Here is a 24,816-nt window from a genome sequence, read left to right as displayed (position 1 = left end):
TTATTTCAAACACCACAAGAGCTGTCCCTCAGAAATCTCCATCTCAGGAAGCATCCTCAAAGCTCCAGCAGTGCAGCTGCTCTTCAGCCCTCGCTACAGAACTCTGCTCACTTCAGTCCATCACTCTGCTCACCTGCTCCATTCCTTTCCACACCAAATCCAACCCCCACCTGTTGCCTCCCCTTGCCTGGGCACGGGAGAAGCAATTCCCCATGCCCAGCTTTTGGCCTGGAGCTGATTTGAACAGCAGCTCCAGAGCTGCATCAGTCGTTCCAGGCGTGCCAGCAAACAATCTGGCAGCCAATGGTCTCTGGCTGGAGCCAGGCAGACACACAAGGCTGCCTGCTGCAGCCCGGGCTGCTTTGCCCAAGCAGGCCTAGACGGACAGGGATCTAGAATCCCACCTCTTCATGGGAAACTTCATTGGAATCACTGAGAGACGTTGACGTGGACTGAAGATCAATGCCAGTGCCTACCTGGAGACGAATCCTTTCCTTCAGGATGTCCAAGTGTTTCTTCAGAGCCCCTTTGGAAATTTCACTCTTGCTGAGTGCAGCACTCAGGAATTGAGCGGTCTCTTGCCATTCCTTCAAAGCAGCAGCCATATTCTCCAACTCTTCCGGCTTGGCTTCCTTGGCCACTTCCAATTGTTGGGGGTTTTCCTTATGGCTTCGCATCTCCGGTGTTTTCATTTCATTCTTCTTTTTCAGATCTCTCATCTGCTCCTCATACAGTTCCCGTTCACGCTGCCAAAACAGGGAGGTCACTCATTCCCTCTCTGGGTTTGCTTTTCATACCAGATCGGGACTCCTGCCACAGGCAGGCAAAGGCTGCCCCTCTCTCTCTGCCTCTCGGGATGCCTCAGACCTTTGCTGGGGCCGCCCTTGACGCTGAGTCTTTCCCAGCTCACTCAGCCCGTCCCAGCTCCCTTTCTGCCCTTCCCCGACCTCTTGCAGCTCCACTCGAGTGTTCCTTTGGGGAGCAGCTGCCAGAACTGCAGCCAGGATTCCAAGCCCATGCTAAGCAGGATTTAGGCAGTGCCTAAATGAGGATGTGCTCTCCATCAGGGAGAAAGGGAAGAGCAAACACCCCCAGCAATTCATTCCCTGCAGTTGGGCTGACAGGAGTGGTTTTTGAGCTCTCCTGTGTAGAGTTTCCATGGCACCATCCCCGAGAGCCCCACTGCCCTCTCTTGGAGCAGCAACGGCCACATCAGTCTGTCATTCTCTGCTGCCACTCAGGACGAGTTCTCCCCTTGCAGGCACACGTCCTTATCTGCATCAGCACTTTGCTTTTCTCTCTTTTCTCCCCACTGGCTGCTCTCTGATGGCCAAGGCCAAACACCTTTCTATTAACAGCAAATTTGGCCTTCTCACCCCTCGTTCCAGGTCCAGGTATTTGAAATCTGAACGTGGGTTTGGACACGAGGAATTGCCCAGACCATGCAATGTCCATAGAGACAGTGTGGACATTGAGAACTACAGCTTGTAGGGCACAAAACTCCAGCATGGAGGAGAACCAGCAGCCTCAGCACTAACTGGCTTTGACATGACTACGACATCTTTTCCTCCTTATTCAGAAGAATGCAATTTGACAAGTTCAACTGCAAAGAGGTGCTCCTTAGAACTATTAACACAAGGGCCAAACATAGCTAGGAAATGGCCCTTCATGGCATCTGCCGTTCTCACCAGCACATCCTTCCTTTCCTTCTCCAGGCTCTCCAGTTTCCTCTGCAGAGATGCCACCTCCTGATGAAGAGTCACAGCCTCTTCCTTCAGGGCAATGGCCTCTTTCTCCAGGGCAGTTTCTTGACAGGTCTTCTGGTGTTCTGCCCTCCACATCGCTGCAGCAGGAAGGAGAAGGAGAATGAGAACAGCAAAGCAAAGGCAAACTGATGTGCATCCTGCAGGGACAACAGCACTGTCTTCTCGGCCTGCCTGTGTTTGCAGGCCCTAAGGCCACAAGGGCTTCCAAAGCTGACAGAAATGAAGGAGAAAAAAGCAGGAATCAAAGGGGCAAGGTTCAGAGGAATAGGAAAGTGTCTTTGCTCTTGGGCTTGTGCAGAGTGAGCAATCCAAGAGAGACAAAGGAGCGGGGATGCCTGTGCAGCCCTGCTCCAGAGAGGCCAATAGCCTGGAGGCTCTGGCAGGGCCTGGAGTTGGGGGGAATCGAGCTGAGGCATCCAGCTACAGCTCCTCAGCACAGACACAGCACCTGAAAGGCACCACCTGTGCACGGGATCAGCCATAGCACAGCCAGATGGCACTGCCAGCCACGGCATCTTTCTCGAGAAAACGCTTTCACTGGCACTGGATGGATAAATCTCCTGCTGGTTGTTCTTCCCCTCTGCCATCTCTGGGCACTTTTGCTCTGCATGGGATCAGAGATCCCTGCTGGCGAGACAGGATGGGGCAGTGGGTGCGAGAGGAGAAGCTCTACCTTGCTCACTTTCCTCCAACTCCTGCTGCAGCTCCTGGTTGCAGGCTCTGAGATTGTCCCACTGAGCCTGTGTCTTCCTCAGCTCCAGCTCTGAGGTGTTAAACTTTATGGCCAATGAAAGTGCTTTGTCATCAGAGCTCTGGAGCTTCCTACGCAGCTCAGACACCTCAGCCTCCAGCACCTGCACAGAGTCCCTCAAGCTCCGTTCTCCTGCTCGGGACTCCTCCAGCTCCTGCAGCAGCTGCTTCTCTCGAGTTGCCTGGGTAGCCTCCATCTCCAGCATGGCATCCTGCAGGGTCCACATCTGGAAGATGGATGCACAGAGCCTCAGGGACAGTGCTGCTCCTGAGGCAGCAGAGCAGGCAGTAGAGCAAGCAACAAAGGAGAAATGACTTCAGGCAAAACCACGCCCAAAACAGAAGGCACAGAGCCAAGGATTCCAATGGAAACAAATGTCCTGAAAACAGGGAAAGGGAGCCAATGCGCATCCTTGAGGCTGCAGCTCCGAACACCAGCTGAACTGGCTGTGGTGGAAGTGCCCTCCCCAGCCTGCCATAGCCACGTCTGTGTGCCCACATTGCTCGGTGCCCAGCACAGGCACCAACTCCATCTGGGACAACACTGCTAACAGAGGGATGGAGAAGCTCCAGAGGAGTCTGCTGCTGCTTCTCCTCCCACATTTCCTGCTGGGACCCGGGAGAGAACGGGGGAAAACATCGGCAGCAGACACCAGATCCAGCCTTGGCCTGTGGGTGCAGCAGCACCCCGGGGCAGAACACGGCAGCAGTGGATGCTGCTGGGAGGGGAAAGCAGTTGGGGCCTCCAAGCCAAAAATGATGATGTGTGTCCCTGGAGAAGAGGATGTCAGGGCACAGATTACCTGGATGTTGAGCGCCAGCAGTTGTCCTGTGCGGTTTGAACAGAGCTGCTCGGCCTCGTGAAGAGCAGAACGAAACTGAGACACCTGATTGTTCAGTGCCTGGTTCTTTTCTTCCAGTGTTCTGAGGCACAGGTTCTTTTCCTCCAGAGACAGAACCAGCCTAAAAGGGAAGCATGCAACTCATTACTACACGGTATCACATTTTAGGAACTCTTAGGACTCGCACCACCTCGGGGAAAACTGCTCTGTCTGATGAGGTTTGTCTAAACAACGTGGCTGTTTGCTTGTTCCCCCTGCAGTCACAGCCCAGCATGTGCCCACTCTGCTTTTATTCATGAAAGAATGGGGAGTTCCTGCCTACATGTCCTACCTTCTTCTTGAGATGGGAATGTGAATGCAGACCTAACAAAGTCTTGCAATGAAGAGATTAGGGGAGAGGAAGAGTTTTCTTCTGACTACCCAGGCTCCAAGGGGGAAAGGTTTGGTCAACATGGAAGAGACATTTCCTTGCCCCATCTTGTATGTCCAGGTAGGAGGAGCAGCACCCTACAGCCAACGGATCTCGGGGAAGATCCCTAAGATTTACCAGCACCCATCCTACTTCCAGCTGGAGAAACAAAGGCCAATAGCAGAAGCGGCAACAGAGCCTTGGAGCACAACCTGATGGAAGATGCAGCAACCTGCAGGCAAGCAAGAGTGCCCTGCCTTTTCTTTGTCTTCTTCTTGGAAGAAGAATCCTGCGGCACTGAAGACCGGCAGGACTTGGTCAGCTGGAGGAGCCCCGCCAACCTTGGTCTTGTTTCTTGCATTCTTTGCACAGTCAGTATTGCCTGTGACTCTGGAGGGACTCTGGAGGGACCCTGCTTGAGCCCCTCCAGGCACCTGGGGGCATTTTCTGAGGAACGATGCAACAGAGACATTCTTGGTTCTTGGGTGCCTTTGAGGGGAATCTGGCCTAGGTCAGCAATCAGGGCCTTGAGATGGTTCTGCCAAGCAAAGGCATCAGGCTGCCAGGCTGATCCAGATGCCAAAGGCTTCAAGTTACAGGACCCAAGGTGGAGCTGCTGGATGTGTCCAGCTCCTTACACTGCAGCTTGGGCAGTGTTAGCACACCCACCTCACAACAGAACACACCCCCAGAGGGAAAGAGCTACTCCAAAAGCCTTTGTCTTCAGAAAAACTCTAACTGAAGGCTTGAAAGAAAAGAAAATGAAACACAACATCCAGACAACGAGACGCGTCTGCACGGAGAGTTCAGAACTCTGCCACGTAGGAGATGCTGCCAGAGCCCCTGGCAGGTGCAAAGATGGCAAAGAGGGAATCCATTCCCACAAGGCAGAGCCCCACAGGCTTTCATTTACCTGGCTTTTTCCTTCTCCAGGGCGTCCAAGGAAGCCCGAAATCCTGAATTTTGGCGTGCCACTTCTTCCCATTGACTCCCTTCCAGCTCCAAGTTCTTCAGGTGCACTTGCAGCTCCTTGTTCTGATGTTCTGCCTCCTCCAGCATCTTCTGGAGGTGCTCAACCTCCAACAGCTTCTGCCTTGACTGCTCCTGGGCCCAGCTCACATCTTGCTGGGCTCTCTGAACAATCGTTGCTTGGGACTCTCTGGAGGCTGCCAGCTGAGATGTCAACTCTCCCACCTCCAGTCAAACAGAACAAAGCAGTCAGAGGCTACAGCCACAGCCTGTCACTGTCAGCCACAGCAGAGGCTGTGAGAAAAGGCAAAGGCCAACTTTCCATTTCTCCCTGTCCTCAGAGCACCAGATTCACAATGCATACACACAACTTGTTTCAATCTCTACGTGGCCCACCAAGGGCACCTGAAAAAGCACCTCCCACACCAAGGCTAGCAAGAAGAGGCCAGCAGGAATCCATGCTGATGGTTGCTGGCCAACAGCCCAGAGGACTAGCCCAGCTGTCCAGGGCAGCAGCTGAGATTCAGCAGAGCACTGAGGGTCCTGCAGAGCAGCTGCCAAGGAGCCCAGAGCACGAGGCAGCCCCAGGGACCACCCCAGCAGCTGCTGCTCTGCCATGGAAAAGCAAGAAGGGCACAGACCCCCTGCTGGATGCTGCAGTGCCACTGCTGTTTCACTCACCTGCTTTTGTAGAGCCTCCCTCTCCACAAGGAGGAGATTCATTTCCTCTTTGATGCCTCGTAGTTCTTCCTCGTGCCTCTTCTGCGCTGCCTGGATTTCCCTCCGAGCTTCCTGCAGCTCAGCTTGCAGCTTTGCCTCGATGGTCTGGCAACAAAATGCAGAGCAACTTCCTGGGACCTGCCCTCAGGCTCAGCTTTTCCCACTTGCTGTCTCAAAATCCCATTCCTTCAGCGACTTCTTTTGGCTTCTCTACCCAGCTCTGCTTCCATTGCAAGCCTTCCTTCCCGGGCCTGAGCTCTGGAGCTTGCCAGGCTCTCTGCTGCCAGGGCCTGAAGCAGCCCTTGCCTCCTCACTCCCAGCACCTGCCTTTTGTGCCCCTGCCACTGCCCTGCACTCTGTTCCCTGCCTGCTCAGACTTACCTGCCCCTTCTCTTGCTGCTCTTTCACCTCCTGCCTGAGCTGCTGCACCTGCTGGCAGGCTCGGCTTAGCTGTCCCCGAGTTTGGAGCAGTGTCTCTGATAAAGAATTCTTCTCCTTCTGCTTTTCCAGCAGGACCTGCACAGAAGGAAAGAGCAGAGGGCTTGACACTTGCCCTGCAAACTCTGTGTGCCAAGAGGCAAAGACTGATGGGCTCACGCGCTCTCAGAGCACTCGGCTGCTGCTCCCCTGGGCCACTGTCTGCCCTGGGGGGGACACAGCTTCCCACGAAGTGACTTAGAACACAGCCCAGGAGACATCTCTGGGTTGCTGTTCAGAAATACTCCAGGCGAGTCTTTAAAAAGATTTTTCTCTTGTCAGCGTTCCTGCTGCGCCCTCCCTGTGCCCACAAAAGAAAAGTCCTACAAACTCCGTTTGGCTATGGACACCGACCAGTACACACCAAAAGAGGACCCGTAAGAGAACAGTGCAGATCCTCCGAGGTAAGTCTTGGAAAAACAGAGCACAAGAGCAGCACAAAAATCCCAACGGAAAGCTGATGTTTCTGCCTGGCTTCCTAGGAGAGGGCTCATTCCTGGGCCCAAAGATAGCCCTGTTCACCTTTCACCTCCCCAAATTCAATGTAGAAGACATGGAGGGCATGCTCCACACAGCCCCATAGCCTGCCATCTCCCACAGCTCCAGCCTTGCAAAAAATCACACCAATTCTCCTTGCACAATCATTACCTCTCGCTTGGCATTTTCAAATCTAGTTCGTTCCTCTTCTCTTTGAGCCTGCAGGGTGGCAACTTTCTGCCTCATCTCAAACAGCACCTTCTCGTGCTCCTGCTCTCTCTCTGCCTTCTCTTTTCCCCATTGCTGCAGCGTCTCCTGCATCTCTGCATGGTGCCTTTCCCGCTCACTTGCCTGCGGAGGGGAGGAAAAATCTTCAAGTTGCAGTCCCCAGGCAAGCTCCTCGCTGAAAAACGTGAAGCTTCATCCCTCCCACAAACCCCAACCTGAAAAGACAACAGCACTGGCTCTCTGCTCTCCAGAAACCGTGTCCTGTCAGGGAATTTAAAAGGAGGCTCAGCAGGTGCAAGAATCACAGAACCATGGAATCATTTCTGTTGGGAAAGACCTGCACCAGCATTGAGTCCAACCATTCAGAAAAGGAGGTGTCACCTTCTGGCACCCTGATGCCCCAGTCACAAGCACTGAAGGACCGGGGCCTGTTCCATTTGCTTCCAGCCCAAAGCTAATCCCTCTGTCCACCGTGGGAGCACAGCAAGACAGGAACCGAGTTCCCACGCCTGCAGCCAGCAGCACTGTTGGCATCTGCTCCACGCTGGCATCTGCTCCGTGGCAGGTGGGACTCGGGGAAGATCCTGCCCTGGGCTGCCACGCTTTGGGTGGGCACTGCCCAAGCTGCTCTGGAACTCGTCTTACGCCCTCACGGAAGCCGTGGCTGCATTTACTGGCCCAGCACCATCCTGGGGGTCTTCACGCGCCTCCGAGTCCGAGCCGCCGCCTCTCCTGCCCGGCCCAGCAGTGGGAGGCCTCTGGCAGAGGATTGCTGCCCTTTCACACCCTCAGGCTCTGCTGGTGCTAAACCAGCCCCCAGGGCCGGCTTGGACAATTCAGAAGCCTATTGTCACCTACCAGGTCTTGCAGGAGCTTGTTTATTTCCACCTGCTGAGCAGTTCCCTGAAGCCTGAGGCTTTCCTGACGCTGCTGCTCTGCCTGCAAGAGCTGTTGCGCTGTGTCTTCCTGCTCCTGCTTCCTGAGAGCTCTCTCTGCTTCCAGCTCACGTTGGAGGCACTGCACTTCTCCTGCAAACATGACCAACAGCAAGATTCAGAGTCTTTACTGCCTTTACTGACTCAGGCCCTTCCAGTGTCGGCGTAGGAGGGCCCTGCCTCCAGCCCCACCGCTCCTCAGAAGCCCTGCAGACAGAGGAGGCTTTACAGCAGCTTCTCTAGGCAGGGGCGGCACCACAAACAAAGCACACGAGGTTCTCACCTTGGAGCGCCTCCTTGGCCTGTGTGACTGTGAGCACTTGAGCCTCCAGATGGTTGCTGGTGATCTCCAGCTGAGATATCTGCTGCTGAGCAGCAAACAGGCTGGATTCCAGGCTCTCCTTCGCTGACCTACAGGTTGCAAATACGGAGAGACATGAGCTGCTCGCTCCTGACACTCCCAGGCAGTTATTCCAGGACAACGTGGCTCAAGGTCCCCAGGCCTGAGAATGCAAAATGGCTCGCATGGAAACTTGTACAGAGAAGGCCCATTTGTGCCATTTCAATAGCAAAGCAGGGCCCTCTGAGGGAGTGCCCAGGCCTTCCTTATGGCCTGGCACAGCACAGACAGCCCAGCCCAATGTGACCTCAACAGCCGAACCTTCAGCTGCTGTTCCTGACCTATGACCCTGGCTAGCTGTGCCCACACAGGCTGGGCCGACGAGCAAAAGCCCAGCCTCTGCTCACAGCCCTTCTCTCATCAGCACTTCCAAGCTGCTCTGCAGGGGGACAGAACAGACTCTCGTCCTGGCTCACCCCTGACTTGTTAACTCTCTTCATCATGGACATAAAGGTACATAATTTTCCAGACACCCTGTATTTAAGAGACTTCAAGAACTACTTTGCATGATACAGTAAAATCTCGTGGTCGTGGCAGCACTTGTAAAAATTCAGAACACTATGTTGTCTGAACAACAACTACCTGAATGCAGAGACTGCAGTTTAAACTCCTGCATGGTCAAGGAATAGACTTGCCACCTTTATTTTAGTGTTGCCAGCTAAGCAGGCAGTAGCCCAAGTCTTGTCCTTCTTTGGAGAGTGAGAGGGACCATCCAAAGGGACCTTGGCAGGTTTGACAGGTGGGTGCCCATCAACCCTCAGCAAGAATCACCAGGGGCTGTCAACAATTCCAAAGAGGTTTCCCTGCCGCTCTCTAACCAGCTCTAGGTCCTGCCTCACACTTCTCAAGAGTGTGCTTGGAAGCTGAAGGCCCTCAGCATTTTCAGCAGGAGCCTCTGGCTTCCCCCTGAATGGCAGCGTGCTACTGCCAACATCCCAAGGTCAGAGCCTGGAATTCTGAAGATGAAGCTTCAGTTCTGAAGATCAGGATTGTGTCAAGCTACTTAGGAAGGAAAGAGGGATGTTCAATGCCCAGAACAAGGAACTAAACCCAAGAAAAACATGAGGTTTCACTCAACAGCTGCATGGTTTAACTACTACTCAATTCAGGGCCGGGTGGCTTGCTTTTGACTTCCCACACGAGTGTGCTGGGCGGCACAAACAGAAGCCCAAGGCTCATGACAGCTTTGCTGGCTTTAGATGTCAGAAGAATAACCTTCACATTGTGGCATATTTCTTTTTCTTGAGACTTCCATCTTCTGTCCATGCAAAGTAAAAGCATCCGGAAAGGGTCTCCTCCCTGCCTTTACCTGGTCTCTGCCAGCTGCTTGGAAAGGTCTTGTTGGCGACACTCCATGGCTGCCAGTCGGCCCTCAAGGGCAGCCTTCTGCCGGCCCAGCAGCTCCTTCTCTCTGCGCACCTGGGCCAGTTCCTGGTGCAGCTGCTCCAGAGCCCTGCTCGACGACTCTTGCTCCTGGGAAACCTGGAAGCAGGACAAGGTACAGCTCAAGCCCTTCCTCAGGAGCCCTGTGCAGAGCCAGCCAGTGCCACCTCGCAGGCAGCCAGAGGACAGGGAGCTCCTGTGCTCTGGGCTCAAAGTTTCACAGCATCTGCCCTCTGCAGCTCCCATACCCTGGGCTGCCAAAAGCCTCTGGCACTGTTTCCTTGGAAGTGCTGTGTCAGGCCCTGCTGGCTTGCCTGGCACCAGATTGCTCCTTCCCGAAAAACATCCCTGCCCCAAATTCTGTGTGCTCACCCAAAAATACTGCATCTTCCACAACTGCCAATACACTTTACTCTAAGCACCAGCAGTGCAGCTGCTGTTCAGCCCTCGCTACAAAACTCTGCTCACTTCAGTCCATCACTCTGCTCACCCCCACGTGTTGCCTCCCCTTGCCTGGGCACGGGAGAAGCAGATCCCCATGCCCAGCTTTTGGCCTGGAGCTGATCTGAACAGCAAGCTCCTGCACAGCCAGCCCAGGGACAGGGAGCAAACTCTCCCTCTCCCAAACTTCAGAGCATTCCAAACGGGAGCAGGGCACAATGTGAGCAACGAAGCCCAGGGGGAGAATGAGCCTTCAAGCACTGCTGAGGCCTTGAAACTCCAACTCTTCTTTCCTGACACCACGGGCTTGTCGCTGCTGGGCTGGCTGGCAGCAGAGAGCCAGCTGCTCCCACCTCCTGCTGGCTCTGCAGCGGCTGCAGCCACAGCAGCTCCAGCACGGTGCCCTCTGTCTGCTCTGGAGCAGAGGAGATGCCAGCCCTGGGAGCAGCGCTCAGGGCTTGCCTGGCTTGGGGAAAACGGCTCAGCTCACAGCTGCTCCTCTGCTTTCTGAGGGACATGTGCTTTGCCAAGGGCTGTGTTCCTCCCACCAAGGAAGACGCTGTTCTCACCTGTCCAGAAGTCGACCTGCTGTGCTGGGCAGACTGGGGAGCATCCACTCTAATGGTACCCGAGAGATAGACTTTCCTAAAGATTCTCTGGACACTCCTCCCTTCAGGTTCCACCTGCACGTTGGATGGGAGAAAGGGTCACAGAAACCTGTCAGCAAACATGGGGCAAAAGGACCTCTGGACATCAAGGCGAGGAGATCTCTGCTCAGAGACCCTCAATTGCACCAGACAACACTGGGGGCAAAGAGCTCTCGCTGGGGGCTGTGCAGGAGAAGCCAGTGTGTGTGCGGGGACACGGGGCCAGGGAGGGAGGCAGCGGAGTGAAGGTGCCTTTGTGAAAGCCATGGGCTGCCACAACAGAGAGAACAAACAAAAGGGTGCACCCACAGCAGGGACAGGGAGAGGCAAGGAAACAAGCAGAGGACTCCAGAGCACTGCCTGGGCACACGTGTCATGCTCCAGAGGAGCCTGAGGCTCTGCAGAGGCAGCAAAAGCCCACTTTACCTCAAAAGTTCTCCTGAGCTCACGCTTCTCTGGCTTGTCTTTTGCTGCTGCTGCAACCTGGTCCCGCACACATTCCACACCCTTCCTGGAGCGCTCTGACAGCCGCTTCCCTTCTGCTCCAACAGCCTGCTGGGTATTCAGAGAGGAGATGATTCCCTTATTTCAAACACCACAAGAGCTGTCCCTCAGATATCTCCACCTTGGGAAGCATCCTCAAAGCTCCAGCAGTGCAGCTGCTCTTCAGCCCTCGCTACAGAACTCTGCTCACTTCAGTCCATCACTCTGCTCACCTGCTCCATTCCTTTCCACACCAAATCCAACCCCCACCTGTTGCCTCCCCTTGCCTGGGCACGGGAGAAGCAATTCCCCATGCCCAGCTTTTGGCCTGGAGCTGATTTGAACAGCAGCTCCAGAGCTGCATCAGTCGTTCCAGGCGTGCCAGCAAACAATCTGGCAGCCAATGGTCTCTGGCTGGAGCCAGGCAGACACACAAGGCTGCCTGCTGCAGCCCGGGCTGCTTTGCCCAAGCAGGCCTAGACGGACAGGGATCTAGAATCCCACCTCTTCATGGGAAACTTCATTGGAATCACTGAGAGACGTTGACGTGGACTGAAGATCAATGCCAGTGCCTACCTGGGGATGACTCTTTCCCTTCAGGAAGGACAAGCGTTTCTTCAGAGCCTCTTTGGCAATTTTACCCTTGGCCAGTGGAGCACACAGGATTTGAGTGTTCCCACTGCCTTCTTTCAAAGCAGCAGCCATATGCTCCAACTCTTCCTGTTTTCCTTCATTTTCAGTGTCCAATTGTTGCATTGTTTCCTTTCTTGGAATTTCAGGTGTTTTCATTTCATTCTTCTTTTTCAGATCTCTCATCTGCTCCTCATACAGTTCCCGTTCACGCTGCCAAAACAGGGAGGTCACTCATTCCCTCTCTGGGTTTGCTTTTCATACCAGATCGGGACTCCTGCCACAGGCAGGCAAAGGCTGCCCCTCTCTCTCTGCCTCTCGGGATGCCTCAGACCTTTGCTGGGGCCACCCTTGACGCTGAGTCTTTCCCAGCTCACTCAGCCCGTCCCAGCTCCCTTTCTGCCCTTCCCCGACCTCTTGCAGCTCCACTCGAGTGTTCCTTTGGGGAGCAGCTGCCAGAACTGCAGCCAGGATTCCAAGCCCATGCTAAGCAGGATTTAGGCAGTGCCTAAATGAGGATGTGCTCTCCATCAGGGAGAAAGGGAAGAGCAAACACCCCCAGCAATTCATTCCCTGCAGTTGGGCTGACAGGAGTGGTTTTTGAGCTCTCCTGTGTAGAGTTTCCATGGCACCATCCCCGAGAGCCCCACTGCCCTCTCTTGGAGCAGCAATGGCCACATCAGTCTGTCATTCTCTGCTGCCACTCAGGACGAGTTCTCCCCTTGCAGGCACACGTCCTTATCTGCATCAGCACTTTGCTTTTCTCTCTTTTCTCCCCACTGGCTGCTCTCTGATGGCCAAGGCCAAACACCTTTCTATTAACAGCAAACTTGGCCTTCTCACCCCTCGTTCCAGGTCCAGGTATTTGAAATCTGAACGTGGGTTTGGACACGAGGAATTGCCCAGACCATGCAATGTCCATGGAGCCAGTGTGGACATTGAGAACTACAGCTTGTAGGGCACAAAACTCCAGCATGGAGGAGAACCAGCAGCCTCAGCACTAACTGGCTTTGACATGACTACGACATCTTTTCCTCCTTATTCAGAAGAATGCAATTTGACAAGTTCAACTGCAAAGAGGTGCTCCTTAGAACTATTAACACAAGGGCCAAACATAGCTAGGAAATGGCCCTTCATGGCATCTGCCGTTCTCACCAGCACATCCTTCCTTTCCTTCTCCAGGCTCTCCAGTTTCCTCTGCAGAGGTGCCACCTCCTGATGAAGAGTCACAGCCTCTTCCTTCAGGGCAATGGCCTCTTTCTCCAGGGCAGTTTCTCGAGAGGTCTTCTGGTGTTCTGCCCTCCACATCGCTGCAGCAGGAAGGAGAAGGAGAATGAGAACAGCAAAGCAAAGGCAAACTGATGTGCATCCTGCAAGGACAACAGCACTGTCTTCTCAGCCTGCCTGTGTTTGCAGGCCCTAAGGCCACAAGGGCTTCCAAAGCTGACAGAAATGAAGGAGAAAAAAGCAGGAATCAAAGGGGTAAGGTTCAGAGGAACAGGAAAGGGTCTTTGCTCTTGGGCTTGTGCAGAGTGAGCAATCCAAGAGAGACAAAGGAGCGGGGATGCCTGTGCAGCCCTGCTCCAGAGAGGCCAATAGCCTGGAGGCTCTGGCAGGGCCTGGAGTTGGGGGGAATCGAGCTGAGGCATCCAGCTACAGCTCCTCAGCACAGACACAGCACCTGAAAGGCACCACCTGTGCACGGGATCAGCCATAGCACAGCCAGATGGCACTGCCAGCCACGGCATCTTTCTCGAGAAAACGCTTTCACTGGCACTGGATGGATAAATCTCCTGCTGGTTGTTCTTCCCCTCTGCCATCTCTGGGCACTTTTGCTCTGCATGGGATCAGAGATCCCTGCTGGCGAGACAGGATGGGGCAGTGGGTGCGAGAGGAGAAGCTCTACCTTGCTCACTTTCCTCCAACTCTTGCTGCAGCTCCTGGTTGCGAGCCTTCAGATGGTCTCTCTGAGCCTGCACCTCCCTCAGCTCCAGCTCCAAAGCTGTACACTGCGTGGCCATGGCCTCTGCTCTTTCCTCAGAGCTCTGGAGCCTCACACGCAGCTCAGACACCTCAGTTTCCAGCTCCTGCTTCTCCTGAGCAGACTGGAGAGCCGCCTTCTCGATCACTGCTTCCAGCTCAGCCTGGATCTGGAAGATGGATGCACAGAGCCTCAGGGACAAGGCTGCTCCTGAGGCAGCAGAGCAGGCAGTAGAGCAAGCAACAAAGGAGAAATGACTTCAGGCAAAACCACGCCCAAAACAGAAGGCACAGAGCCAAGGGTTCCAATGGAAACAAATGTCCTGAAAACAGGGAAAGGGAGCCAATGCGCATCCTTGAGGCTGCAGCTCTGAACACCGGCTGAACTGGCTGCGGTGGAAGTGCCCTCCCCAGCCTGCCATAGCCACGTCTGTGTGCCCACATTGCTCGGTGCCCACCACAGGCACCAACTCCATCTGGGACAACACTGCTAACAGAGGGATGGAGAAGCTCCAAAGGAGTCTGCTGCTGCTTCTCCTCCCACATTTCCTGCTGGGACCCGGGAGAGAACGGGGGAAAACATCGGCAGCAGACACCAGATCCAGCCTTGGCCTGTGGGTGCAGCAGCACCCCGGGGCAGAACACGGCAGCAGTGGATGCTGCTGGGAGGGGAAAGCATTTGGGGCCTCCAAGCCAAAGGTGATGATGTGTGTCCCTGGAGAAGAGGATGCCAGGGCACAGATTACCTGGGTTTTGAGCTCCAGCAGTTGTCTTCTAAGCTCAGAACACAGCTGCTCGGACTCCTGAAGCACAGACTGCAGATGACACACCTGATTGTTCAGTGCCTGGTTCTTTTCTTCCAGTGTTCTGAGGCACAGGTTCTTTTCCTCCAGAGACAGAACCAGCCTAAAAGGGAAGCATGCAACTCATTACTACACGGTATCACATTTTAGGAACTCTTAGGACTCGCACCACCTCGGGGAAAACTGCTCTGTCTGATGAGGTTTGTCTAAACAACGTGGCTGTTTGCTTGTTCCCCCTGCAGTCACAGCCCAGCATGTGCCCACTCTGCTTTTATTCATGAAAGAATGGGGAGTTCTTGCCTACATGTCCTACCTTCTTCTTGAGATGGGAATGTGAATGCAGACCTAACAAAGTCTTGCAATGAAGAGATTAGGGGAGAGGAAGAGTTTTCTTCTGACTACCCAGGCTCCAAGGGGGAAAGGTTTGGTCAACATGGAAGAGACATTTCCTTGCCCCATCTTGTATGTCCAGGTAGGAGGAGCAGCACCCTACAGCCAGCGGATCTCGGGGAAGATCCCTAAGATTTACCAGCACCCATCCTACTTCCAGCTGGAGAAACAAAGGCCAATAGCAGAAGTGGCAACAGAGCCTTGGAGCACAACCTGATGGAAGATGCAGCAACCTGCAGGCAAGCAAGAGTGCCCTGCCTTTTCTTTGTCTTCTTCTTGGAAGAAGAATCCTGCGGCACTGAAGACCGGCAGGACTTGGTCAGCTGGAGGAGCTCCGCCAACCTTGGTCTTGTTTCTTGCATTCTTTGCACAGTCAGTATTGCCTGTGACTCTGGAGGGTGGCAGGGACCCTGCTTGAGCCCCTCCAGGCACCTGGGGGCATTTTCTGAGGAACGATGCAACAGAGACATTCTTGGTTCTTGGGTGCCTTTGAGGGGAATCTGGCCTAGGTCAGCAATCAGGGCCTTGAGATGGTTCTGCCAAGCAAAGGCATCAGGCTGCCAGGCTGATCCAGATGCCAAAGGCTTCAAGTTACAGGACCCAAGGTGGAGCTGCTGGATGTGTCCAGCTCCTTACACTGCAGCTTGGGCAGTGTTAGCACACCCACCTCACAACAGAACACACCCCCAGAGGGAAAGAGCTACTCCAAAAGCCTTTGTCTTCAGAAAAACTCTAACTGAAGGCTTGAAAGAAAAGAAAATGAAACACAACATCCAGACAACGAGACGCGTCTGCACGGAGAGTTCAGAACTCTGCCACGTAGGAGATGCTGCCAGAGCCCCTGGCAGGTGCAAAGATGGCAAAGAGGGAATCCATTCCCACAAGGCAGAATCCCACAGGCTTTCATTTACCTGGCTTTTTCCTTCTCTAGGGCGTCCAAGGAAGCCCGAAATCCTGAATTTTGGCGTGCCACTTCTTCCCATTGACTCCCTTCCAGCTCCAAGTTCTTCAGGTGCACTTGCAGCTCCTTGTTCTGATGTTCTGCCTCCTCCAGCATCTTCTGGAGGTGCTCAACCTCCAACAGCTTCTGCCTTGACTGCTCCTGGGCCCAGCTCACATCTTGCTGGGCTCTCTGAACAATCGTTGCCTGGGACTCTCTGGAGGCTGCCAGCTGAGATGTCAACTCTCCCACCTCCAGTCAAACAGAACAAAGCAGTCAGAGGCTACAGCCACAGCCTGTCACTGTCAGCCACAGCAGAGGCTGTGAGAAAAGGCAAAGGCCAACTTTCCATTTCTCCCTGTCCTCGGAGCACCAGATTCACAATGCATACACACAACTTGTTTCAATCTCTACGTGGCCCACCAAGGGCACCTGAAAAAGCACCTCCCACACCAAGGCTAGCAAGAAGAGGCCAGCAGGAATCCATGCTGATGGTTGCTGGCCAACAGCCCAGAGGACTAGCCCAGCTGTCCAGGGCAGCAGCTGAGATTCAGCAGAGCACTGAGGGTCCTGCAGAGCAGCTGCCAAGGAGCCCAGAGCACGAGGCAGCCCCAGGGACCACCCCAGCAGCTGCTGCTCTGCCATGGAAAAGCAAGAAGGGCACAGACCCCCTGCTGGATGCTGCAGTGCCACTGCTGTTTCACTCACCTGCTTTTGTAGAGCCTCCCTCTCCACAAGGAGGAGATTCATTTCCTCTTTGATGCCTCGTAGTTCTTCCTCGTGCCTCTTCTGCGCTGCCTGGATTTCCCTCCGAGCTTCCTGCAGCTCAGCTTGCAGCTTTGCCTCGATGGTCTGGCAACAAAATGCAGAGCAACTTCCTGGGACCTGCCCTCAGGCTCAGCTTTTCCCACTTGCTGTCTCAAAATCCCATTCCTTCAGCGACTTCTTTTGGCTTCTCTACCCAGCTCTGCTTCCATTGCAAGCCTTCCTTCCCGGGCCTGAGCTCTGGAGCTTGCCAGGCTCTCTGCTGCCAGGGCCTGAAGCAGCCCTTGCCTCCTCACTCCCAGCACCTGCCTTTTGTGCCCCTGCACTCTGTTCCCTGCCTGCTCAGACTTACCTGCCCCTTCTCTTGCTGCTTTTTCACCTCCTGCCTGAGCTGCTGCACCTGCTGGCAGGCTCGGCTTAGCTGTCCCCGAGTTTGGAGCAGTGTCTCTGATAAAGAATTCTTCTCCTTCTGCTTTTCCAGCAGGACCTGCACAGAAGGAAAGAGCAGAGGGCTTGACACTTGCCCTGCAAACTCTGTGTGCCAAGAGGCAAAGACTGATGGGCTCACGCGCTCTCAGAGCACTCGGCTGCTGCTCCCCTGGGCCACTGTCTGCCCTGGGGGGGACACAGCTTCCCACGAAGTGACTTAGAACACAGCCCAGGAGACATCTCTGGGTTGCTGTTCAGAAATACTCCAGGCGAGTCTTTAAAAAGATTTTTCTCTTGTCAGCGTTCCTGCTGCGCCCTCCCTGTGCCCACAAAAGAAAAGTCCTACAAACTCCGTTTGGCTATGGACACCGACCAGTACACACCAAAAGAGGACCCGTAAGAGAACAGTGCAGATCCTCCGAGGTAAGTCTTGGAAAAACAGAGCACAAGAGCAGCACAAAAATCCCAACGGAAAGCTGATGTTTCTGCCTGGCTTCCTAGGAGAGGGCTCATTCCTGGGCCCAAAGATAGCCCTGTTCACCTTTCACCTCCCCAAATTCAATGTAGAAGACATGGAGGGCATGCTCCACACAGCCCCATAGCCTGCCATCTCCCACAGCTCCAGCCTTGCAAAAAATCACACCAATTCTCCTTGCACAATCATTACCTCTCGCTTGGCATTTTCAAATCTAGTTCGTTCCTCTTCTCTTTGAGCCTGCAGGGTGGCAACTTTCTGCCTCATCTCAAACAGCACCTTCTCGTGCTCCTGCTCTCTCTCTGCCTTCTCTTTTCCCCATTGCTGCAGCGTCTCCTGCATCTCTGCATGGTGCCTTTCCCGCTCACTTGCCTGCGGAGGGGAGGAAAAATCTTCAAGTTGCAGTCCCCAGGCAAGCTCCTCGCTGAAAAACGTGAAGCTTCATCCCTCCCACAAACCCCAACCTGAAAAGACAACAGCACTGGCTCTCTGCTCTCCAGAAACCGTGTCCTGTCAGGGAATTTAAAAGGAGGCTCAGCAGGTGCAAGAATCACAGAACCATGGAATCATTTCTGTTGGGAAAGACCTGCACCAGCATTGAGTCCAACCATTCAGAAAAGGAGGTGTCACCTTCTGGCACCCTGATGCCCCAGTCACAAGCACTGAAGGACCGGGGCCTGTTCCATTTGCTTCCAGCCCAAAGCTAATCCCTCTGTCCACCGTGGGAGCACAGCAAGACAGGAACCGAGTTCCCACGCCTGCAGCCAGCAGCACTGTTGGCATCTGCTCCACGCTGGCATCTGCTCCGTGGCAGGTGGGACTCGGGGAAGATCCTGCCCTGGGCTGCCACGCTTTGGGTGGGCACTGCCCAAGCTGCTCTGGAACTCGTCTTACGCCCTCACGGAAGCCGTGGCTGCATTTACTGGCCCAGCACCATCCTGGGGGTCTTCACGCGCCTCCGAGTCCGAGCCGCCGCCTCTCCTGCCCGGCCCAGCAGTGGGAGGCCTCTGGCAGAGGATTGCTGCCCTTTCACACCCTCAGGCTCTGCTGGTGCTAAACCAGCCCCCAGGGCCGGCTTGGACAATTCAGAAGCCTATTGTCACCTACCAGGTCTTGCAGGAGCTTGTTTATTTCCACCTGCTGAGCAGTTCCCTGAAGCCTGAGGCTTTCCTGACGCTGCTGCTCTGCCTGCAAGAGCTGTTGCGCTGTGTCTTCCTGCTCCTGCTTCCTGAGAGCTCTCTCTGCTTCCAGCTCACGTTGGAGGCACTGCACTTCTCCTGCAAACATGACCAACAGCAAGATTCAGAGTCTTTACTGCCTTTACTGACTCAGGCCCTTCCAGTGTCGGCGTAGGAGGGCCCTGCCTCCAGCCCCACCGCTCCTCAGAAGCCCTGCAGACAGAGGAGGCTTTACAGCAGCTTCTCTAGGCAGGGGCGGCACCACAAACAAAGCACACGAGGTTCTCACCTTGGAGCGCCTCCTTGGCCTGTGTGACTGTGAGCACTTGAGCCTCCAGATGGTTGCTGGTGATCTCCAGCTGAGATATCTGCTGCTGAGCAGCAAACAGGCTGGATTCCAGGCTCTCCTTCGCTGACCTACAGGTTGCAAATACGGAGAGACATGAGCTGCTCGCTCCTGACACTCCCAGGCAGTTATTCCAGGACAACGTGGCTCAAGGTCCCCAGGCCTGAGAATGCAAAATGGCTCGCATGGAAACTTGTACAGAGAAGGCCCATTTGTGCCATTTCAATAGCAAAGCAGGGCCCTCTGAGGGAGTGCCCAGGCCTTCCTTATGGCCTGGCACAGCACAGACAGCCCAGCCCAACGTGACCTCAACAGCCAAGTCTACATCTGAAAAGCACAGACGATAAAATAAATCCCTGCACAGTGCTTACCACCTTTATCATTACAGCCCTTCAGCCCTGTCCCGCCCAGGGTCTCCTCCCTGCCTTTACCTGGTCTCTGCCAGCTGCTTGGAAAGGTCTTGTTTGTGACGCTCCATGGCTGCCAGTCGGCCCTCAAGGGCAGCCTTCTCCTGGCCCAGCAGCTCCTTCTCTCTGCACACCTGGGCCAGGGCGTGCCCTTGGCCAGAGGATTCCTGGTGCAGCTGCTCCAGAGCCCTGCTCGACGACTCTTGCTCCTGGGAAACCTGGAAGCAGGACAAGGTACAGCTCAAGCCCTTCCTCAGGAGCCCTGTGCAGAGCCAGCCAGTGCCACCTCGCAGGCAGCCAGAGGACAGGGAGCTCCTGTGCTCTGGGCTCAAAGTTTCACAGCATCTGCCCTCTGCAGCTCCCATACCCTGGGCTGCCAAAAGCCTCTGGCACTGTTTCCTTGGAAGTGCTGTGTCAGGCCCTGCTGGCTTGCCTGGCACCAGATTGCTCCTTCCCAAAAAACATCCCTGCCCCAAATTCCGTGTTGTCACCCAAAAATACTGCATCTTCCACAACTGCCACTTGGCGAACAAAATGTCTATCAGGATCTATTCCAGTGTTGGACATTTCCAGGGTGGTTGAGGAAAGCAATTTTGCTTGCTGAAGCAAGTGAAAATTCACAGGGTTTCTCCTTCTCGGACAAAACCCACAGCAAAGTGTCCCCTCCTCCAGTGTGCAAAGCAGCTCTCTGCAACGAGGGCATGCCTGGCAGGGAAACGGCTCTTGTGGTGAGCAGTCCTTTAGTGACTGATGGCAGTCTGGCTGATGTGGCCAAAGCAGACTCTATTTGTGCAGCAGTTCACACCAACAATACCATTTACTTGTCTTACACAAAGAAGGTGTCTCATGGCCCTTGCTGGTATTCAAGCCTGAAGACTACACTGTGGTTTTGAGCTTTTGTCTTCAAAAGCAAAACCTCTGCTGTGTATTTGCCAAACCTACCACATACTCCAGAACTGAGACTGTCTGACAGAGACCATCAGAAACAAACCCTTCTCTCACAGCTCTCCTGTAACACCCAATCCAAACCTCCCCTGGCACACTTGGGGCCGTTTCCTCTTGTCCTGTCCCTTGCTCCCTGGGAGCACAGACCAACCCTCACCTGGTTGCACCTTCCTGTCACAGGGAGTTGGAGAGAGCGAGAAGGTGCCCCCTGAGCCTCCTTTTCTCCAGGCTCAGCCCCCCCCCAGCTCCCTCAGCCGCTCCTTGTCACACCTGTGCTCCAGACCCTTCCCCAGCTCCGTTCCCTGTTTTAGAGGCTCTGGGGCTGCCCAAACTAACAAATTTTGCAGAAGCATGTAACCCTTTGCTGATGAACATGCATATGCCTGGCTAATAAATGCGTGTGCCATCTTGAGCCAGGTGTGCACAGCAGTGTCCCTCTCTTCTCCTGCCAGAAACAGCATCTGGCCTGATCTGGCTGGCACAACTGCCACTCTCACAGGTGCTGCCTAGGAATAAGGTGTCCAGAGCCACGGTAACATCACGCCCCTCTTGCTCCAGCAGCTCCCTCTGAAGCTGCAATTCCTCCAGTGCCTGCCTGTTGACTTCCAGCTCCCTCTGCAGTGATGGGTCTTCTCCCTCGAGTGCACCAAGTCCTCCACTGTACAAGAAGGGGCAAGACAAGTTTTCAATGGAAAACCAGCCTCATTTGCAAAACCAACCTCCATCCTGTCCTGCTGCACCGCCTTTTCCGCCTGGGCTGATGCTTCCTTCAGCTGCTTGCTGTTCTTCTGGCGCAGACTCAAGGCTCCTGCTGCCGGGATTCCAGTGCATTGCTGCACATTTTCCTTGGACTTCTCAAGGTTTTCACAGTCACTGCAGAGACAAGGCTCAGTCAGAAGAAGGAAGAGGCCTGAAGAGCCATCGATCCCATTTTCAACCCTCCACGATGGAGCTGGGGGCAGTGGGCTAAGGAAGACCTTGCTCTTTCCCTCCCAAGGAAATCCTCAGAGGCAAAGGGAAAGGAAGGCAGGATTTTGCCTTCCTTCAGTGAGAAGCAGTGGCTGGACAGGGGCACCCAAAGAACAGAATTCAGGGAAGCAGCACAGTGAGAGGAAGGAGTATTCGACTCCAACATCGCTGTGCATCTCCCAGGCAGCCTTGGGAGTCACAGTAGAGCATGAAAAGCCCTGACAGGACGATGCTCGAGAGCCACACTGAGGCCTACACATGGTAGGGCAGGTGAGTTCTTCGCCCAGAACACCTCTGAACGCCCAGACCTGGACGCAGATTGCCTCTGGAACGCAGGAGGAGGAGGAAGAAACACTCACCTTCTGATTTCTTCCATCAGAGAGTCTATTTGCTCCTGGTGGCTTCGGAGCTTCTTGCATTGCTCCTCCATTTGCTCAAAACCTCGCTGCAAGCGCCCACAACTCTCTGTGGCTTCCCAAACCAATTTAAAGGGATGCTGTGCATCAGTGGATGTCAGAGTTGAGAGGCTGTTCCTGGAGGCTGCATGCTGGGAACGGTCAGTGCCGGTGATGGAACTGGCCATGCTGCCACTGCCGTCTAACAGCACCTGAAAGCCCACATCCAGCTGTTAGTCAGGTACTCTGTTCCTATTCCAAAGTACCACTGAGATGCCTCTTCTGATTCCACAAGAACCAGTGTCCATTCGTGGAGGACCAGTTTCAAATCCGAGCCAGCTCAGCGCAGTTTACTCACCTCAGGGGCTCTGGAGAAACGTCCCTGGTGAGAAAGGCCTCGAGCTCCCTGGAAGAGCACAGGGAAGAGCACACTCAGACTGCATGGCTGCCCCTGAGGCAGTTGCCTCTAAGTGCTTCCCAGCCTGGAATTCCAGCTCAGCTCCTTCCTCCCCTCCTTGGGAATATTTTCAGCCCAGTAGGTTGACAGCAGCACAAACAAACATGCTGGAAGGTGTCCCATCACTTCTTAGAGCACCACAAGGGGAATTGCCCAGAGCCCCATCCAACCTGGTCTTGAACACTGCCAGGGATCCAGGGGCAGCCACAGCTTCTCTGGGCAACCTGTGCCAGGGCCTCAAGCAGCCTCACAGGGAAGAATTCTCTCCCAATATCCCATTAAACCCTGTCCTGTCCCTGCAGGCCCCTGGCTTAAGTCTCTCTCCAGCTCTCTTCCAGCCCCTTCATGCATTGGAAGGTCACCCTGGAACCTTCTCCAGGCTGGACAACCCCAACTCTTGCATCCCTTTCCCTTGGCACAGGTGCTGCAGCCCTTGGAGCATCTTCCTGTCATCCTCGTGGCCTCCTCTGCCCCACCAGGGATCATCTTGGAGATGTCTGGGAGAAACCCATTCTTGTCTCCGGGAAGCGCTCAGGCTGCGCTGTGAATTGGGCTGAGGGGAAGGCAATGAAAGCTGCTCCCTTGTTTGTGCCCACACCCTCCAGTGGGACAAGGACGGAGGAGGAGATGTGGGTGTGCTCTGGGATGGCCAGGAGCCCCCCCATTCCCTCCCAGGCCTGTCCCCACGGCCAGCACCAAAGCTGCTGCCAGCTCCGGAACAGCCAACTGTTAATCCCTTGCTATTCCCAAAGGGAACTGTTCCCAGTGGCACAGCCCAGGCCCACCCAGGCCCCTGCTGGGCTTGGCACAAAGAGGGCAGCAGCTCTCTCACTCACCCGCCGGGTCTCCATCTGCCCCTTGGCACGAGCAGTGACCAAATGTCAGTGTCCAAAGGCCGTTGGCCTTTGCAGGGTCTAAACCCCAGTGTCCAAAGGCTTTTGGCCTTTGCAGGGTCTAAACCCCAGTGTCCAAAGGCTGTTGGCCTTTGCAGGGTCTAAACCCCAGTGTCCAAAGGCTTTTGGCCTTTGCAGGGTCTAAACCCCAATCTCCAAAGGCTTTTGGCCTTTGCAGGGTCTAAACCCCAATCTCCAAAGGTTGTTTGACTTCACAGGGTCAAACCCCAATCTCCAAAGGCCGTTGGCCTTTGCAGGGTCAAACCCCAATATCCAAGGGTCGTTGGCCTTTGCTGGGTCAAGAGCACAAGATCAAAGTGCTGTTGGCCGTTGCAAGGTCAAAGCCCCAATGTTCAGGAGCTGTTGACAGTTGCCAGGCTGCACACCCCAACATTCCTTGGGCTGTTGATGGTTGCCACGGTGCAAACCCCAACATTCCATGGGCTGTTGATGGTTGCCAAGGTGCAAAGCCCAGCATTCCATGGGCTGTTGATGGTTGCCAGGCTCCAAAGCCCAACATTGCAGGGGCTGTTGATGGTTGCCACGGTGCAAACCCCAACATTCCAGGGGCTGTTGGAGAGGCCCTCCCCTGGCTCTCCACCCATCCCAGCTCACTGCTGCCCCGGCACCTGCACCATCACCCCCACATCCCCACAGCCCAGCTGGGCAGCTGGGCAGGGACCTGGCTCGTAACATGAGTTCAAAGTTGCTGGCCCAGACAGCATCAGTTTTAAGGCTCAGCATTCCTGAGACCCGCATGCTCTTTAGGGATGCGCTTAGTTCCTGAGTCACAGGAATTCGTCTGTCTCCCCTGACAAAGGGGAGGTGTAAGAAAAAGCCTAAAAAGGTTCTTGGTGCTTACAAATATTCATGGAAAGTAAAGCTTTGCATCTAGAACAGCCACATGAGGAGGAAAAATGGTGTTTCAGGGTCTTTTCAAATTCCTACAGAGAAACGCCAAGAGTTGCAGTGTTTAAGGCTCATAAAAGAGATTAAGAATCCCAAGACAGACACAAGTGCATTTTTTTCTCTGCTCTCTGTTTGGCAATATATCACTAGGTCTTCTAGGCAGAAGAAAAGTCTTGCTGCTTATTTCAAAGATTCCTCGTGTCTTGGGGTGACCTTATGATGTGTATCCCATATCGCTGCCTATGCCCAGAAATTAATTTCTATGCCTCTAAACTGAGCACAACTTTTTCAAAGCAGTTTGCAGCTTGTTCAAGGTCACACACAGATAGCGGGTTTTTTTCCAGCTGCGGCAGGGGAGGGAGGAGGCACCCGGCTTGCGGCTTCCCGGTCAGCTTTTGGCCAGTTGCTCAGCTGCTTTTTCTCCGGAGAGAGAGTTGAATTATTTTTTCCTTCCCTGGAATTTCGGACTTTCTCCCTTTTCCACTGGACTGCTACAATATTAGAACACATCAGGAGGACCTTCCACCGAGCGCAGAGGGCCTGGCCCTGGGCCAAGCCCCAGCTCCGAGGAGACCAACAGGAGGACTCTAACAGTTTCCCAGGTTTTTTCTCCACAGTGAGAGATTTTATTATTTAGCATTATTTTCCTTTTCCCGTGTGTTTGTTAAAGAAATAGTTTTATCTCCTTCACTTTCCTTCGAGGAAAATTTATTTTTTCCCGAACCTGGTGGGGGAGGGGTGGTTGTGCCTTCTCTCCGAGGATATATTTCTAAGTTTGGCCAAACCGGAACAGCAAGATAGTGTTTTCTTTCTGCTTTTTAAATTATAAGTTTGCCTTTAGAAATTGGACAGATTAAGTTTATAAACATCTTTTCATATGAAACATACTCTTACTTCTTACAGAGTTTTGTCACGCACCAGCCTCAAATAAATTCCTTATATTATAGGGGAGAATAAGTAGTTTCTTCACTGTGGAGA

General features: G+C 54.2%; 1 protein-coding gene and 2 long non-coding RNA genes across 3 annotated transcripts; all 3 read right to left on the bottom strand.

Annotated features, from left to right (window-relative positions):
- Positions 1-392: 392 nt before the first annotated feature.
- LOC125334968 (centrosome-associated protein CEP250-like) lies at positions 393-20,940 on the bottom strand. The gene is made up of 13 exons (XM_048322208.1): positions 20,935-20,940; positions 19,295-19,488; positions 18,807-18,934; positions 18,447-18,616; positions 17,532-17,711; positions 16,788-16,922; positions 16,379-16,522; positions 15,642-15,922; positions 14,368-14,443; positions 3,320-3,403; positions 2,440-2,743; positions 1,689-1,843; positions 393-746 (listed from the first exon to the last, which is right to left on the bottom strand). Exons 1-13 carry the CDS (start codon positions 20,938-20,940, stop codon positions 393-395), a joined length of 2,211 nt encoding a protein of 736 aa, XP_048178165.1.
- Positions 10,438-11,529, bottom strand: LOC125335032. The gene is made up of 3 exons (XR_007207302.1): positions 11,504-11,529; positions 10,871-10,999; positions 10,438-10,480 (listed from the first exon to the last, which is right to left on the bottom strand). It is a non-coding gene; the product is annotated as an uncharacterized LOC125335032 (long non-coding RNA).
- A 690-nt stretch (positions 20,941-21,630) lies between the features above and the next one.
- Positions 21,631-23,512, bottom strand: LOC125334816. Its single transcript, XR_007207252.1, has 3 exons — positions 22,873-23,512; positions 21,938-21,985; positions 21,631-21,791 (listed from the first exon to the last, which is right to left on the bottom strand). It is a non-coding gene; the product is annotated as an uncharacterized LOC125334816 (long non-coding RNA).
- Between the last annotated feature and the right edge of the window lie 1,304 nt (positions 23,513-24,816).

The sequence above is a fragment of the Corvus hawaiiensis genome, chromosome 17, assembly GCF_020740725.1.
Source record: "Corvus hawaiiensis isolate bCorHaw1 chromosome 17, bCorHaw1.pri.cur, whole genome shotgun sequence".
Taxonomy (NCBI): Eukaryota; Metazoa; Chordata; class Aves; order Passeriformes; family Corvidae; genus Corvus; species Corvus hawaiiensis.
The sequence above is the reverse complement of the archived record's forward strand: the minus strand, read 5'-3'. Positions and strand labels throughout refer to the sequence as shown.